Source organism: Giraffa tippelskirchi, chromosome 12, assembly GCF_054371585.1.
Source record: "Giraffa tippelskirchi isolate mGirTip1 chromosome 12, T2T-mGirTip1v1.2.pri, whole genome shotgun sequence".
Taxonomy (NCBI): Eukaryota; Metazoa; Chordata; class Mammalia; order Artiodactyla; family Giraffidae; genus Giraffa; species Giraffa tippelskirchi.
Window position 1 is genome coordinate 142159125 of NC_137286.1, and position 18070 is coordinate 142177194.

General features: G+C 43.3%; 1 protein-coding gene across 4 annotated transcripts in view; it reads left to right on the forward strand.

Moving 5' to 3' along the window:
* The window catches only part of TPP2 (tripeptidyl peptidase 2), a 58731-nt gene that overhangs the window by 23774 nt on the left and 16887 nt on the right, over positions 1-18070 (forward strand). For all 4 annotated transcript variants that reach the window (XR_014071899.1, XR_014071900.1, XM_081552100.1 and 1 more), the window contains exons 9-23: positions 512-639; positions 3048-3147; positions 3422-3570; positions 5218-5333; positions 5853-6021; positions 6726-6883; positions 7176-7252; positions 9160-9266; positions 9969-10123; positions 12791-12907; positions 13147-13247; positions 13840-13936; positions 14794-14931; positions 16260-16504; positions 16763-16841. Coding sequence is in view for 2 of the 4 variants with exons in the window: in XM_081552100.1 (XP_081408226.1) it covers positions 512-639; positions 3048-3147; positions 3422-3570; positions 5218-5333; positions 5853-6021; positions 6726-6883; positions 7176-7252; positions 9160-9266; positions 9969-10123; positions 12791-12907; positions 13147-13247; positions 13840-13936; positions 14794-14931; positions 16260-16504; positions 16763-16841 (1936 nt within the window). In the remaining 2 variants the exon portion in view is untranslated. The remainder of the gene's footprint in view (positions 1-511; positions 640-3047; positions 3148-3421; positions 3571-5217; positions 5334-5852; positions 6022-6725; positions 6884-7175; positions 7253-9159; positions 9267-9968; positions 10124-12790; positions 12908-13146; positions 13248-13839; positions 13937-14793; positions 14932-16259; positions 16505-16762; positions 16842-18070) is intronic.

The following is an 18070-nucleotide window of genomic DNA, read 5'->3' on the forward strand; positions in this document are numbered from 1 at the left end:
CATACTTCAAGTAGGGGACGGAGTGGACCCCCGTGGCCCCTGACCCAGTCTCTGCTAATGTTGCAGTCTTTGCTTTTGGCCCTTTGGCAGTTTATTTTCCCCACATAGATACAGTTTTGTTTTTAGCACATTCTCTGCTAAAAACGGGGCCTCCTAACTCCCTCCACTGAAACCCGACTAGGGTATGTCTCTTGGCATGGCTCTGTCACGTTCCGCTAATGGTGGACGTGCTGGAATTTACCTGACCTTGCGTTTGAATGTGATTTAGCTTTATAAACACTTTGTGAGTAGAAGCGGCGCACTTGCGGGTTGAGATTGTCCCTGAGCGACTCTGAGCTCCCCTCCCGACCTGTGCCCACCGCTCTGCTTGTGCTGCTAGCAACCCATGCTTTGGTTTGTGGGTTTTTTTTTTTCATATAAACCATGTTTAAAAATATTTTCACATTACGGTAATCCATTTCTTGAAAAGTGGACAGTTCATGTGTTCAAAGGCATCCTCCCCCTCTTTCAGGAGAATATGTGAAGTAATCAGTGAAGCTGTGTGGAAGCACAATATAATTTATGTCTCAAGTGCTGGGAATAACGGCCCCTGCCTGTCTACAGTCGGGTGTCCGGGAGGAACCACGTCCAGTGTGATAGGTGAGTTTCCTGTTTTAGAAATAAACTTAAAAACAAGCAGATGAAAACATTCAGTCCATCCAGCGTTAAATGCATCTCTCCTACACATAGGACTCTGTGAGCCTTGAGTAGACCTTCAGGAAAGTAAACTCTAGTAGGGACCCATTGATGTAGAATTTCATCTATAGCAGACTGCAGTAAATGTGGACGTACAGATCACATATAGCAGGCCTGTTGTTGCTGTTCACTCGCTAAGTCATGTCCAATTCTTTGTGACCCCATGGGCTGTGGCACGCCAGGTTTCCCTGTCCTTCACTGTCTCCTGGAGTTTGCTCAAACTCATGTCCATCAAGTCAGTGATGCCATCCAACCATCTCATCCTCTGTCACCCCCTTCTCCTCCTGCCCTCAATCTTTTCTCAGCATCAGGTGGCCAGAGTCCTGGCGATTCAGCTACAGCATCAGTCCTTCCAATAAATGTTCAGGGTTGATTTCCTTAGGATGGACTGGTTTGATCTCCTTGCAGTCCCAGGTCAGGCTGTGAGATCACAAAAGTGCAGTTCCCTCTGATTTGAGGATCAGAGGGCAGGGCTTTCTGAAAGAAGTGTGAGAACAAGGATTTCAGTAGGTAGACGCAAGCAGGGGAAGGACTTTCCAGGCTAAGTGAGCAGCATAAATGAAGACACTTGCTTCACTTTTTATTTATAGTGTACGGCTGTGTATTTATAGCAGTCTCCTCCTTTGGTCTCTCTTGGAGCGTGCAGGGAGACTTAGGGGTAGAGGAAGGGAGCTTCGTTATTCAGAAAAGCAAGTGAAACACGCTTATTATGTGCATGTGGCCTCTCCCCCGCCCTTTGGTGTTCAGGATCTGATAGGGTATTGTCTGTTTCCCTGGAATCCAACAGGAAAAAAATGCCTGTCAATGAGAGTTGTAAGAGATCAAATTATTTGCAGTCATAATATGAAAATAATAAAATTAGCTTCCATTATATTACAGTAGCTGCCATCTTGTGCAAAAAACAAAACCCCACAAAACACGAAACCCACCCCTTGGTTTTTTAATGCGAGGCATGAATGAGGAAGGGTGAGTTGAGATCTCTTAAATAGTAAATGAGACCTGAAGATTTTTGGTTTATTTTTAAATTTGGGCTCAAAACACCTGTTAATGTTTGTGATTGAATATGTGACTATAAAAACTGGTCCCAAACAGTTTTCCTGGTGTATCCATCATTAACTGCACAATACATACGTATCATAGGAGTTACTATAGTTGTGTAGGTATTAGAGATGTTATAGATACACAACAATATTTGGGCATTAAAGTTTAGAATAGAAACTGGTCGTTATAAAAATATTTTTGTTTTAAAATATCAGTGATCTTATATTTATGGGACATGATTGTATTTGTGGCTTGTGAATTTTAAGCATGGTGTACTGAGCTTGCTTTCGGTGACTTGAAATCTCTTGATTAAGTAGCTCTGTTAAACCGTGTGTTGAGACAGCAGTGCCCGCAATGACTCAGGCATCGTGTGTCCCAGACCTCTGGGTACTTTGAAGGACACAAAATGAAACAAAATGAACCTGATAGGCGCCTAATGATCAGAATGCACCATCCGCTGCAGTGCTCAGGGTTTTGTCATTTTCTTATCCCCAGATTCGCAGAACATTTTAAACTAAATTCTACCAAATGACTATAGTTTCATGTGGCAGCATTGTTAACCTAAGTCCTCTTAACTCACTCCTTCTGCCCAGCCTTCTACCCAGGAGATGTGTGTGTTGTGAAGGAGAATGAGGAGCTGATAGACTTGGATTCTGAGTCTTGTCTCTGCCAGTCATTATCGTCAGTACGTTTTTTTAACCTCTCTCGGCCCTCTTTCCACATCCTTGGAATGAAGGACCTGACTTGATCTCTGAGTTGTGTGATTTCAGAGTCTTAACTTTTTGCATCTGCACGTTTATCTCGGAGACTGTAGCCTGTTGCGTGTTTGTTCTTGGCTTACTGCTGCCATCTTGCAGGGGAGGGCTACTGCCAATTTCATGAGTAGAATTTTCTATACCATGGTCATTTAAAAATGAAGATCAATCAACTAATTCCTTTATTTTTCTGAAGTTACATTTTTACAGTTTGAAGCACATTTCCCTTTCTCTTTTACACATACACACACTTTTAGTTACATTATCCTGTTTAGTCCACATAATAGTCCTGGTAGGTATTTTTATATACAAAAGCATAGCATCTCGTGTAGTGTCTAGTACGTAGTAACCTTGCCTGGGTCGTTAAATTTTTTCACCTTTCCATTTTGTGGGAGAGAACAGTGGTGTCCAGAGAACAGGTGCTTCGCCTGGGTCTCACGGCCGGGGGAGCAGTGGGTTTCAAATCGGGACCCCTGTTCTGTATCCTTTTGTCAATGACCACATCCACCCCCCCAGGTGTGGGCGCCTACGTTTCTCCTGATATGATGGTTGCCGAGTACTCTCTGAGAGAGAAGTTACCTGCCAATCAGTACACGTGGTCTTCTCGAGGCCCCAGGTAGGTTGCGCGTGGAAGTGAAGTGGAGTGGAGTGAAAGTTGCTCAGTTGTGTCTGACTCTCTGCGACCCCATGGACTACAGCCCATGGAATTCTCCAGGCCGGAGCACTGGAGTGGGTAGCCCTTCCCTTCCCCAGGGGGTCTTCCCAACAAGGGACTGTCACAACCATTCTCTCAGTCTGCCTGGGGGGAGGCGCAGGGTTTTGCCCTGAGTTCCTTTGCCCGTTGACCCAGCGTCACCTCCGTAAGCAGACTCTGCCTTGCCCTCCTTCAGCGCTGACGGGGCCCTCGGAGTGAGCGTCAGCGCCCCGGGCGGCGCCATCGCCTCCGTCCCCAACTGGACGCTGCGGGGCACCCAGCTCATGAACGGCACGTCCATGTCGTCTCCCAACGCCTGCGGGGGCATCGCCCTGGTCCTGTCAGGTGAGGAGCCGCGGAATCTCATGCTGGAGCCGCGGGTCGTCGGCTCTTCCCCACGTTTCAGGCACAGTTTAAGTACTCGTAATGAGGTAGACGTGACGCGGTGAAACGGGTTTTAGGAGGATCATTTTACACTTCACCTTGCTGTTCGGTCACTGAGTGGTGTCTGACTGTGAGCCCATGGACTGCAGCGTGCCAGGCTCCTCTGTCCTTGCCTGTGCTTCATCTCAGTCCCGGTTCTAAAATCCAGGGCTTATTTGTTTACAAGCTTGGTTAAGTAGGTGTGAAGTGTCTAGACAGTTTCATAAAGTAAAGTTGACAGCATAAAATAAAGTCAGATTGTAGCCATAAAAAGTAATTGAGTACCTTTCTGTTTTTGCAGACAGATATTTCTGTTCTCTAAAGTTCTCAGGGCAAGAAAATGCGGTCGAATTGGTAACGACATGGCCCAAAGTAAAGTGTCGGGTAGAGAATAATTTATGTGAGCATAATGGTTTGAATATGCATTCAGTCAGCAAGTGTATTTATTGGCTGTTACTGACTATTAAGCTTTATTTTGGGTCTGGGGCTAAACTGGGGAACAGAATATCAAAAAGACCTGCCGTGTGGAGTTGATATTAAAGTTGGAGGAGGAACAGACTATGAACAAAGTAAAAAGTGGCTTCCATGACATAGTAGAAGGTAGGGAACGTTGCTGTGGAGCCAGTGACGTGGACCACGGGGAGGCGGGACTTTCTAGGTTGACGTGCAGGTGGCTGCATTGGCAGGGGAATGGGGCCATCGGCACTAGGGCTCCCCCCTCGCTCTGCCGTGCAGCCTCTCCAAGGGTCTCAGGCTCGCTGGTGCCTCTTGTCTGGTGCACTGTGCTCTCTGCCTGGAATTCCTTTCCTGCTGGGTCTTGGCCCTGTGAACACCTGTGTATTCCCTGAGAGCCAACCCAGTATCTGTCCTGATGGAGCATCGCCCTCTCCTGGATGCTCCCTGACAAAATTGTTTGCTTTCTCGGTTGGCTCCTACACTGCCATCATGTCCCATGTTTGTTTGGTCCTTGTTCTACACTCTCATGAGTATTTATTTGCATGTTCAGTTCTGGAGAGGACAGGAGTGCCCTCTTACTCGCTTCCACCTCTCACGACAGTCATCATCAGAAGGTGGACGGCTGGGTGGCCTCCATCGTGTGGACAGTCACCCCCAGCCTTGTCCCCTGCTGTCGACCAGGAGGCTTGTCTTCAGCGCCAGCGCCTGGGATCCGGTCTCCAAGGCACTGATTTAGTTGCGTGGGGCCTGAGCAGCTTTCTGGCCTGTTTCCATACCCCTGGTGTTTATCCTGTGCACCCTGGTTGAGACCTTCTGCCGGTGACCGTGTTGATTGACCAGCAGTTTCTGAGGAAAACATCATTGGAATGCCTTTTCATAGTGGGCGTGCGAAAGTGTTCGTTGAATGAAGTCTTTGTGTTATGAGTCATATACTGTTTGTCAGATTTTTAAGGAAAAAAAAAAAAGATTTAAGAATGAGTGTTGAGACAAAAACATTAAAAGCATAAAACGTACATGTTATCCATACTAGGGCAGGGGAAGGCCGGGGAAGAGTTTCAGGTAACTGTCTTCTGTAATAAACACTAGTTTCTTGATTTCATTTTTTGATTTTAGGTCTGAAAGCTAATGATGTTAACTACACAGTTCATTCGGTCAGAAGAGCTCTTGAAAACACTGCAGTGAAGGCTGACAACATAGAAGTGTTTGCCCAAGGACACGGTATTATTCAGGTATTGTTTGTTTGAGAAGCAGGTTGTAGATCAATAGGATAATATTTTAGCTGTTATTGGATAATATCCCTATCATAGTGATGATTGAGTTTTTCTAATTGTAGACTATATGGCCAGAGTAGTTCTCTGAACTATAAGCAAAGAAGATATGAAAAGAGATTTTATAGTTGAATTTGTGGTGCTGAGAGAGAAATGTAATTGATGTAGGACATATAGAGAGATGGCGGAGGGCAGCGGGTAAAAGCTGACCAGGCAAAATGGCACGTGGAGGATTCCTAGCGTCATCGCTTGGGAGTAAGAGGGTAAAGTGGAAGGTGAGTCCAGTGGCTAGACCAATGTTTTGTCCAGTGAGATAGAATTGCCCTCTTAATGGGGTTTATCGTGTAGTTCAGAGAGGCAAATGTTGAAGCTGACTTCTTGCTTGTACTTTGCTACAACTGAAATGAAATGGGTGATTTGCAATAGAAGATTTTTTTGACCCAACTATGTGTATCTTACTGTTTGTATCCTTTTAATTAGGTCGATAAAGCCTATGACTACCTCGTTCAGAACACATCATTTGCTAATAAATTAGGTTTCACTGTTACTGTGGGAACTAACCGTGGCATCTACCTCCGAGATCCTGTTCAGGTGGCCGCACCTTCGGATCATGGCGTTGGCATTGAACCTGTATTTCCAGAAAACACTGGTGGGTGATAGCCAGACAGTAAGCTCACATGCTCACGTTTTTGGTTTGAATTTCACTGTAATAGAGAAGTGCTGTTTAGGCCGATGATTTAAAGAGGAGATAGGAGTCAGCAGTGTTAATATTGTTGTAGATTTCAGAGCACAGGGGACACTGATGGCCGCTGGGGACCCTGATAGAGTGGCAGCTGAGTTAGCAGTGTGACTGCAAGAAAATGGTCGAGTGGGCCTTCGGTCACCCGGAGCTCTTACTAAACTGTGGATCATAAAGCATCAGATGCCTTTTCTTTCCCACCTTTACTGCTTGAGTGTAAGACCCAGATTTTGGTTGGAGAGTGGGAAAATTAGAAGCAACCAGGGAGACCCCCAGCTCAGTGACTGTAAACAAAATTGTCATCACTGTAAATTAGGGGTCTCTTAGATTCTGTTAACTGCACGCAGTATGAAAAATAGGCATTTAACGCCTTATGTTAAGGTTGCAGCCGTGTTGGGTGAGCATGTGGATGAACCCCAAGTGGACTGAAATACGTGTGAGGGAGACTGTGTGACTGATGTGTGTGGGCTGTGCGAGGGGAGCCCATGCCTACTCCCTTTACCAGCCAGCCGCGCTTACCTGCTGCTGAATGTTCTTGAGAGACGACAGAACATTTTAAATAGAAGAAGAGGAAGACAGAGCTAATCTTCACTTTTTGGTTTTTTTAATGCCAGAAAACTCTGAGAAAATATCCCTCCAGCTTCATTTAGCCTTAACTTCGAATTCCTCGTGGGTTCAGTGTCCCAGCCATTTGGAACTCATGAATCAATGCAGACACATAAACATACGTGTGGACCCCAGGGGCTTAAGGGAAGGACTGCATTATACAGAGGTACTCACCTGCCTGTCTTCATTTCTGCTTTCTTTGCACTGGGTAGGAGTGTTATGTGCCAGACTGTTTCCCCATTAGTCTGAGTAAGTCAATGGTTGGCCTGCATATAGTTGTTCAGAGTGTTTGCCATTGATATGTGATGTGACATCAGAAAATTGATGCCAGGTTTTACTTAGGACCTTTCAGCTTTAATATGAAATGAATTTATTCTGTGAGTAGGTCCACCTTCTTTCCTTTCCCCTTTTTAAAGAAGCTTTGTTTGTGCATACTGACACTAAACTCTTTTCTCAAGGTATGTGGCTACGACATAGCATCGCCCAACGCAGGCCCTCTGTTCAGAGTCCCCATCACCGCAGTCATCGCAGCAAAGTAAGTGCCCAGTCACCACCAGCCTGCTGTTCGTGTAATTATGAGGTGGCTGTTCATGGAAATGGGCTGAGCTTGTAAAGGGTCCCCAGGCCAGAACCAAGGAACTGGGTTTTAGTTCTGCTCCTTGCTCAGCATCCAGGGTGGCACGTGGTCAGTCAGCTGTTCCTTGTTCACAGTGGGGATGACTAATGGCATCTGCCACCTGCCCTCCACCAGGGTGATGGTGCCCTCCCGACTGCCCGGTCTGGAGGCCTGAAGCCTCTGCAGTATCTTGACGTTGACTTGAGCCCTCTCACCCCAACCTCACTGCCACCGCCCCCATCTCTGGAATCACATCATCTCCTGGTTCTTCCGCATTTCCAGTCCCCTCTGTTTCTAGACTCTTCCCTTTCCATCTTGTCTTCCACCCCAGACTGAAGGATCAGGTCTGACCATGCTGCTTCTATATAAGGTCCTTCAGCGTCTCGCCCGAGGATCCTGCTCTGCAGATCGCCAATGGTGGTCCTGCAGAGCCCATGTCTCCTGCGGCTCCATCACCACATTCCACATTCCCACGAGCTCACCAGAGCAGACCCTCCCGCTGTCTTCAGGACGGGCCCGTTTGCACAGCTGATTCTTTGCTTCAGTCCCCTATCTCCTAACCCAATGACCAGGCAGCTTCCTGGTCATCCCCAACTGAAAGAAGTCCCTCCTTTCTGCTGCTTGTCACTTTTACACGCCTGTGGTTCAGGCTGTAGCCAGTGTGCTGTCGTTTTTAATTTACCCCATTTGACTTGAGCCCACAGAATACTCAAGGCTTGCATCTTACATAATCCCACATGGGGCCCACTGTACAGAATAGACACAACAAATGATCCAGTACTTGAAGGACAAGACTGAGATGAGAGTTCTGGAAACAGTGGGAAATTCTGAGTTAGCACTTTCTGTTGAGTTAGTTGCACAATAATATTTAATATGCAGTAGGTCTCAGCTTGTATGAAGCACGGAGATAACCAGTGACACGGTGAAAAAATGGCAGAATGGTTAAATTCTCAGCCGCATTTTCCCTGTAAGTCTAGTAGGAACTTAGATGAGGTAACGTGTAAGATTCAGGAATCAGCTCAGACCTCTTCTGGTGGAAGCTCTGGGACCACTCTGCACAAATGGAGCACTTGGCATCCTTTCCACGAGCACTTCCCATCTCCCAGAGCTCGCTACGTTCGACATCTCTGCTGGGTTTTCTGTCCCCACGAGTCTGACCGAGGAAAAGGGAAACAGTACATTCATTGTTGTGTTTGTAGCTTCTAACAGCTGTGCCACCGATGTAGTAGGCACTCATTAAATGTTTGTCACACTGAGTAGAGTTAATCCTTACTATCTGCTTTAGCTTTCCAGCGTGGATAAGTATACATTTGACTTTGTATTTCACTGATCCTTTACAAAAATCCCATGAAAGTAGTTTTCCTTCGTACTGTGTCATTTCTGGCATGGGTGTATTTTGAAGCTACGAAAGGGATTAATTTTAATAGCAGTTTCAGAGGGAGAAGACAGTATCAGAGTCACAAAATGTTGCCTTTGATTTTAATATTTTAGACTCAAAATAGTCCAGATTCTGGTTTTTGGAAAATTCTGTGGATGTTATAGAATTCTGTTAACAACAGCAACAGAAAAGAACTGTGTGTCTTATAGACAAATTATAAAACAAGTGAAAAGCAGAAAAATCATCCATACTGGGCTCCCCCAGTTTCTCTCTACTAAGATGTTGCAAAGATGAGATGATCCTGTGCCTACTGTTTTGTTCCCAGCCTTTAACTTCCTGTGTTCATTTCTCAGGAGCTATTGAAATCTAGAGTGCCGGTGGGTTTACAATATGAAGCCCTTTTTAATGAGAGTATCATGTTTAATCATTAATTTTTATTAATTTTCAGAGTAAATGAATCAACACATTATGACCTAGCCTTGACAGATGTACATTTTAAACCTGGTCAGATTCGAAGGCATTTTATTGAGGTTCCTGAGGGTGCAACATGGGCTGGTAAGTAGAATTAAAGTCAGTCTTGCCCACTTGTCTTTTTTTTTTATTCCTTTAATTGGAGGATGATTGCTTTACAATGTTGTGTTGGTTTCTGCCACAACAGCGTGAATCAGTCAGAAGCATACATGTCCCCTCCCTCCGGAACCTCCCTCCCAACCTCCCACCCCCACCCCCTTGTCTTTATGTGGATTCTGAAGGCCAGAGCAGATAAACCAAGGGGGAGAGATTAGGAAAACTTACCAGTGAAGTTGAATAAAGGGATACTGATGGAACTTAGGCATGGTAACGAAGAGAGGTTTCTAAAATTAAAGTCCTCTTTATCAGGAACTGATTGGTTTTTAGCTAAAGCAAGAGGAAAGGCTGAACTTAGCAACAGAGTAGGAAGAGATTTTAAAAATCCCCCAACTAGGATCATTGTGTGTCCATCTGTGGACTGCTGCTGTTTCATGCTCTTTGCAGTGTAGCAGTTGCTTATTTAAATCTTGATTTGTTTATTTGCCATAGCTAACTTTTCTACCCTCTCATCTTAATTAATATTCTGTCAATTCATTGTTTTTAAGGAAATATGCAGGTTTCCTTTGAATGTATCATTTTATTCTTGATAGCTGATTCCCCTAACTAGGCGTAGGTGTTATGGAAAGCATTTTGTGTCCATCTGAAATCTCAGCAGTGAAAATGTTGCCTCTTGCCTTCTTACCTCAGAGGTCACCGTTTGCTCCTGTTCTTCTGAGGTGTCTGCCAAGTTTGTCCTTCACGCAGTGCAGCTTGTGAAGCAGAGAGCCTATAGAAGTCACGAATTCTACAAATTTTGTTCCCTTCCAGAGAAAGGAACGCTCACTGAAGCTTTTCCTGTCTTAGTAAGTTTTAATTAACAGTCTGAAATCCTAAAACAATTTCCATTTGTCTTTCATGTGGGCTGTTGTTGTTCAGTCGCAAAGTTGTGTCCGACTCTTTGTGACTGCAAGGACTGTAGCCCAGCAGGCTCCTATATCAATGGGATTCTCCAGACAAGAACACTGGAGTGGGTTGCCACACCCTCCTCCAGGGCATCTTCCTGACCCAGGGATCAAACCCAAGTCTCCTCCTTGGCAGGCGGATTCTTGACCGCTGAGCCACCTGGGAAGCCCTTGCTATGGGCTGAGACCAAGTGTTTTGATTTGATTTGATGGTTTGTATTGAGAGCACACTGGGCCTGTGCATTTTAGTAAAGCTGAGTAATGTCAGAAGGCAGGTCATCTTACTGAGACACTTAAGACCAAGTGAGGGAAACAATAATCTCTTTAACTCTTAAATAGTTTAGTCACAAGAAAGTTCTGGTATGGTAGATGCTGACGCTTCACAAAGTGGACCATGGTTGAAATTGTTTTCTCATTGTATGGTAGACTATTTCCATATTTAAGACTTTTCTATTTACTCTAGTCATTTTATTACTGCCCTGTTGTTGAGAATCCATGAGGCTGATTTGCTCTATAGGTGAAAACTGCCACTCCTTCCTACAAATTACTTCAGTGTGGCAGATTTCCAGGCTTACCTATAGTGTGAGAAATGGGGGCTTCCTTCTAGAAGCTGAGTGCACTGATGACCTTCTTTAAACTTGCTACTCAGTGTTTTGAGTTGGACCCCTTATCTTTCCGTTATCTCTTCTCAGAAGATAAGTGATCAGAAGATAAACTTTCATTTGTGTTCTCGTATGTGTTAGAGTAATATGATTCATCTTTAAACTTTCTAGTGCAAAGAATGTTCAAACTACCACACAATTGCACTTATCCCACATGCTAGCAAAGTAATGCTCAAAATTCTTCAAGCCAGGTTTCAACAGTATGTGAACCACAAACTTCCAGATGCTCAAGCTGGATTTAGAAAAGGCAGAGGAACCAGTGATCAAATTGCCAACATTCATTGGATCATCGAAAAAGCAAGAGGGTTCCAAAAAAACATCTACTTCTGTTTTATTGACTACGCTAAAACCTTTGACTGTGTGGATCACAACAAACTGTAGAATTCATCAAGAGATGGGAATACTAGACCACCTTACCTGCCTCTTGAGAAATCTGTATGCAGATCAAGAAGCAACAGTTAGAACCAGACATGGAACAACGGACTGGTTCCAAATTGGGAAAGGAATACATCAAGGCTGTATGTTGTCACCCTGCTTATTTAACTTATATGCAGAGTACATCATGCGAAATGCTGGGCTGATGAAGCACAAGCTGGAATCAAGATTGCTGGGAGAAATATCAAGAACCTCAGATAGCAGATGACACCACCCTTATGGCAGAAAGCGAAGAAGAACTGAAGAGCCTTTTGATGAACATGAAAGAGGAGAGTGGAAAAGTTGGCTTAAAACTCAACATTCAGAAAACTAAGATCATGGCATCTGGTCCCATCACTTCATGGCAAATAGATGGGGAAACAATGGAAACAGTGAGAGACTTTATTTTCTTGGGCTTCAAAATCATTGCAGATGGTGACTACAGCCATGAAATTAAAAGACGCTTGCTCCTTGGAAGAAAAGCCATGATCAACCTAGACAGCATATTAAAAAGCAGTGACATAACTTTGCCAACAAAGGTTCGTCTAGTCAAAGCTATGGTTTTTCCAGTAGTCATGTGTGGATGTGAGAGTCGGACCATTAAGAAAGCTGAGCGCCGAAGAATTGATGCTTTTGAACTGTGGTGCTGGAAAAGACTCTTGAGAGTCCCTTGGACTGCAAGGAGATCAAACTAGTCAATCCTAAAGAAAAGCAGTCCTGAATTGAAAGGACTGATGCTGAAGCTGAAACTCTAATACTTTGGCCACCTGATTCGAAGAACTGACTCATTGGAAAAGACCCTGATGCTGGGAAAGACTGAGGGCAGGAGGGGAAGGGGATGACAGAGGATGAGATGGTTGGATGGCATCACCGAATCAATGGACATGAGTTTGAGCAAGCTCCGGGAGTTGGTGATAAACAGGGAAGCCTGGCGTGCTGCAGTCCATGGGGTCACAAAGAGTTGGACATGACTGAGCAACTGAACTGAGTATGCTGATTACTAGAAAATTTAAAACTCAGTATTCAAGGAACAGCTTTTGTTTTTGATTTTTTAAATAAGAATGAAGGGAGGGACCATAATTTCATTTGACTTTGGTTGCCAGGCAGCTCTGAGCCCAAGACTACTACCAGTGACTACTGAATATGCCTACACAGCTGTCATACCCCTTCTCTTGCCATTGTTCTTAATGATTTTTCCTTTGGTCCTGTTTTTATTCTGGTTGTTTTCATTGTTAATTTATTATATGTACTTGGAAACCACCTCAGATCTCTTAGGACAGCAGTTTTGGATTATAGGTAGATAACTGTGTATGTAAATACCTGCACTCTGTCTCCGCAGCTGATTTGTGTAACTCCGTGCATAGCTAATAACAAGGTTCTTCGAGTTTTCTCTGTACAAATAGGAAAAGTTTGAAACCATAGAACTGCTTTGAGACATCTGTTTGTATTTGGTGATTCACGCATTTACAGTATGTTTCATTTTTCTCTGCAGGGCGGGAAAGCAATCGAGTTTTGCATTGCTCGCTGGTGGGCGAGTCTCAGTGATGTCAACATTGACTACACTATTTCTTTCCATGGGATCGTATGTACTGCTCCACAGTTAAACATTGTAAGTTCACCTTTCCATCATTTTCAAGGTCAATTATGCATGTTACTGTGAAATAATGTCAATGGTTGGATTTAAATTTTAATGGGGACATTAACCTATGTTCAGGAAATAGCAATAGTCTTTGTTCATGGGTGCTTATAAACTTTGTATTTGACACATTTATTTGAGGTTTAAGTATTTTAAAATGCAGTTTATTTTCAGTAAGTTGGAATTACTAATTTGGTAAATATCCTTTGTAGCATGCATCAGAAGGAATCAACCGTTTTGATGTTCAGTCCTCTTTGAAGTATGAAGACCTGGCTCCCTGCATAACTCTGAAGAGCTGGGTCCAAACACTGCGGTATCTTAAATGTTTCAGGGCTACAGTGTTGGGTTTCAGGGGGCAATGGGAGGGCCCTCTTCACTCTTTGGAAAGGGTCTTTTTTTCCCTTAAGTCATGTGAAGGCTGGAGATGAAAATTCACTGCATGACTTTCCAGCCTAGAAAACTGGACAGGTCTCTGGGAGGCAACCCCAGAGTAGCTTCTGGCCTTAAATGACATGTACCTGGAGCCCCTGGGGGGCACCTGGCAGGACCCACCCTGTGTCGAGGGCAGGACTGTCTGCGTTCAAACCTGTCCTTCAGCCTTGTTAAGGATCGTCACCCTAGTACTGCGATCTGATTACAATAGGACTCTTAGTTGGTAGTGGAAAATGTTTTTATCATGAAAAGGTTACCTTTGTAATACTGCAGAATTTAACTGTGTGTGTTGCTATAGTTCAGTCAATAAGGAATTATATAAATTTATGATTAAAATGTTATAAAATACACTGAAAAGGACAATGTCCAGGAATGTTCCGTTATAGGTTATTGGGATTTGCCGTAGTCTTCGCTGATTATAGTTCTCTCTCATTAAGTGAACCCTTGACTCTTATGCAATTGTCTGATTACAGCCCACTGAGTGCAAAAACAAAACCTTTAGGATCAAGAGATGTTCTGCCAAATAATCGTCAACTTTATGAGATGATCCTGACTTACAACTTTCATCAAGTAAGTGTTTGTGTGATCAGGTATACCCTCGCAACAAGTTTCTGTGTTTTTATAAATCATAAAATAAAAAATGGAAGGGCAGTGTATTCAGTGGGGTGGGGTGGGGTGTGTATACATACATATATATGAAATAGAATCAAATAAATAACACTGGCTAATTTAGAATTATTCTTTGGGAAATTATGATATATAATGATGTAAGCACCATTCAGATCTGAAGTCACAAATTCTTACTTAGTGGTGACCTGACCTTTGAGTCTTAGTTTTTGTAATCACTGACGTCTGTCCTCCGACACCTGTCCTCTGGCCCAGTGTCTTGTCGAAGCCAGCTGCCTTCTGATTATGGAACTGGGCCTCGTTGCTCTCTGTGTTGACACAGTGAGATGTCAGAATGGCTCCTCGGTTGAATGGGTGGTAAAGGTAGTTGAGACAAGCATAAATGTCAGATCCAGATTGAAGTTTATGGAGAATCAGTAGGATTTTAGTAAAACTCTTATTGAAGCATAATATGAGCTACCGCTAGGGAGATGTTTGATACTGGTGGATTGTCTAATTTCAACCTTATAAATGTATTCATTTTATTAAAAACCAATAAATTAAATGTCCCCAAGAATATATATTGCTTTATAAATGAATGCAATTAGCTAGGTTTGTGTTTTTTAAACCTTGTAATGGAGAAATACCTTTTATTAGTCCCTAAATACCGAGTGTTCTGCGTTTTTAAGATTGATTGCCTCAAGAAAATGTTTTTAATACTTTTAATGTAAGTTTCATTAATAACAGCATCACAGATCTATATTAGAAATCGTATAAGCCATGTCAAGTAATCATTCTTCTTCTTCTTTTTTTTTTTACAGCCCAAAAGTGGGGAAGTGACGCCCAGCTGCCCGCTGCTTTGTGAGCTATTGTATGAGTCAGAATTCGACAGTCAGCTCTGGATTATATTTGACCAGAACAAGAGACAGATGGGCTCCGGCGACGCGTACCCTCATCAGGTAGGAAGTGGGCCGTGATTTTCGGGATTCACAGAAGCCACTTCCTGAGCTGATGAATCCCGGATTCTTGCTCTGGTGACGCCCCTGCTTTGTGATGCCGAGTGGGTGTGTGTTCAGTGCTTGACCCAGACACAGGGCTGGCAGCTCCTCTGTCTGCTGCAGCTGCTCAGCCGCACCTTTGGGCTCCTCCTGGCTTTGGGTCGAGGGGACCCAGAAGGATGCTCACGGACACTGGCTGGCAGGGCCTTTTATTATTCTCCTTCCAACCCCATGCTCGCTGCCATCTGAACGCTGAGAGCAAACCATCAGGATATGTGAGCTCCAAAAAGTGGTCCCAGGTCTGAGCTGGATCAAGAGCAGAATGAGAGGGCCAGGTGTCCTCTGTTTATTAGAGCTCTGAGATGCGTCCCTTCTTGGTGGGTTGAGTAGTGAGCACTGACTGTCCGCCAGGCGCTGTGCCTGGCACTGTCATTTGGAAGGAAAACAGTCTCTTAATCCTAGGATTTATAGATATTTTATCCCTGATTGAAATATTATGAACAAGAAATGACATACTTTCTGTAATGTTAGTAATTCTGTGCTAAATAGTAAAAATGACCTATGCAGGGTTTTCAGTCATTCAAGGAATGGTTTCCTTTTTCATCAAAGTGAGGCCAGGCACGTGTCCCTAGTGCAAATGGGTTATTATTACAGCCATTCCTGTGGTTACTTTAGTCTCAGGAGAACCTGTTGCTACAGAGAGGACAGTGTTCCATCCTCTTGAGCAGCTTGACTGGATGGAGCGTAGTACTGAGTAGATTCGTCTTCATCTCCACGGGCTCCTGTCTTTCCTGTCTGCAGTAAGCAGGGTGGCATGTTGGATGTAATCTAAAGCTTACCGGTTGTGTGTATGAAAACATGCGTGTATGTCTGTCTTAGATATTACACAGCACCTCAGTTTTGCTCATGCTTGTGTTGTTTTATATGTGCCTATGAAGACCCATGAACAGGGAGATCATTGCCTTTATGAGTGGAGACGGGGTCAGCTGAGAGCGTAGGAGCAGCCTGTTGCTGTGGGAGGTACAGGGCTCCAGAGCCAGAGCCGCCTTCAGCTCCCCGATTCTCTACTCGATGTGACCTTGGCCAGGTCACGTGACGACTCTGAGCCTCACCCTTAATCCCTGCACAGTGGGGATGTTGTGCACGTGAAAATGTGTGCGTCGTAAGTTGCTCTGTGCATCACACACTAAGCGCTGTGTGAGGGGGCATTCCTAGTGTCTGTCCCCTTACGTTGTAACTTTGGTTCATGTGGCTCAACTTCACTTTTCCCAACTGCTTTTCTTTTTCAGTATTCCTTGAAACTGGAGAAAGGAGATTATACAATTCGACTGCAGATCCGTCACGAGCAAATCAGCGATCTGGAACGTCTGAAAGATCTTCCATTCATTGTTTCTCATAGGTTGTCTAATACCTTGAGCTTAGATATTCATGAGAATCATAGCCTTGCACTTCTAGGAAAGAAGAAATCCAGTAACTTGACGTTACCCCCCAAATACAACCAGCCGTTCTTTGTCACTTCCTTGCCCGACGACAAGTAAGTGAGAACGTGGCTGCTCTCAGTGTCTGCCTGATTCTCTGTGGTCTTTTAAGCGCTACTTTATTGCACGAGGCTACACTTATACTGTGTTGTCGTTCACCTTTATAGACTAAGGTTATTTCTCCCTTTGGTTTTTGAAATCTTAGCTTATGGGAATTATTTCAGAATGCAGTTGTTGTGATGGTTTTCCCCCTAATTATCCTAGTGAAACTTTCTCTTTTGTTCCTTTTCTCCTCTTTTGAATCTTCTGATTAGAATACCTAAAGGGGCCGGACCTGGGTGCTACCTCGCAGGATCCTTAACGTTGTCAAAGACTGAACTTGGAAAGAAAGCTGTAAGTAGTTTTTGTTTTTTTCTGTTTACATTGAAATTGCCTGTTCCAAAATTTCCTTTTCTTTAAAAATGGAAATTAATTCCACATTTCAGTAAAAGAGAAGATCTCTCCGGAAAATGAAATTTAATAGGTTTTTTTTTCCAAGTTACTAGTAAAGGTTAATCAATGTTTGGTTGTATTTTTATATATGTAGGATTCTTTTTTCCCAAGTCTAAGTTCTTGGGCCTTGAACCTGTCCTGTCTTGCACGGTTACTGTATTTGAGCTTCCCATGAAATATCTAGATCCAGATCAAACTTGCCTTAAGTGAATGGGATGTTTACAATTAGAGAATCCATCAAGTTTTAAATAATGTAATACTGTGGATAGAGGAAAAAATCAGATCTTCTTAGGTAACTTCTAAAAACTAGTCAAAGCAGTTATTGCTAATAAGCAGTAGTTTTCACTTGTATAGATCTTTCTTTTACTGGAATTTTGTGTAATTGTATAGATAACTGCAAGATACTTCTTTTGGTGTTGTAGTTTTAAAATTGTGCCTCTTGTTAAAAACATATCTGGTTGTTATATTTTAGAGGTAAATGTTAGATTTGATGGTATCTGTTTTGGTTTCCATCTGTTTTCATTACAGATTTATTGAGAAAAGTGTTTATATAGGTGTATCTCCCTTTGTCATAAAGTCATTTCAGCTCCATGCCAGTAAAAGTTGTTGTTCTTACAATTTTATATTTCTCTTTAGCTTTAGTTCTTACAAAGTAAATCTACCACTTAATTCTGAAATTTATGAGTACTACTATCAAAATGAATAGATCTCAAACATCTTAACAAGTATGTTCATTCATTTCTTACCACTGTTGAACCAAAGATGGTTTATTTGCTGACACAGAAGCATCATCACTTATGACTTTTGTCTTTAGAAGTTGTTTTCCCTGCCATTGCTTGAGTCTTATTTCAGTTCATACTATTTGCTTATGTGTACTTTAGTATAAGTTATAAACATTTCAGTGCAATGTGAAGTGAATCAGTAGTTACTGGAATTCATAGATGCACTGATTTTGAGAAGTCCTAGTAGTCTTTTTTAGGGAGATTTCATTTTCCAGTAGGGAAAACATTGTTGCCTCTGCTATGGGGCTTCAACAGCAAGGCTTCTCATCCAGACCACTCTTCTGAAGCACCCACTGCCTGTGATGAGTAAGGCAGAAGAGCATTGTGATCGTGGAAGTACATGGAAGC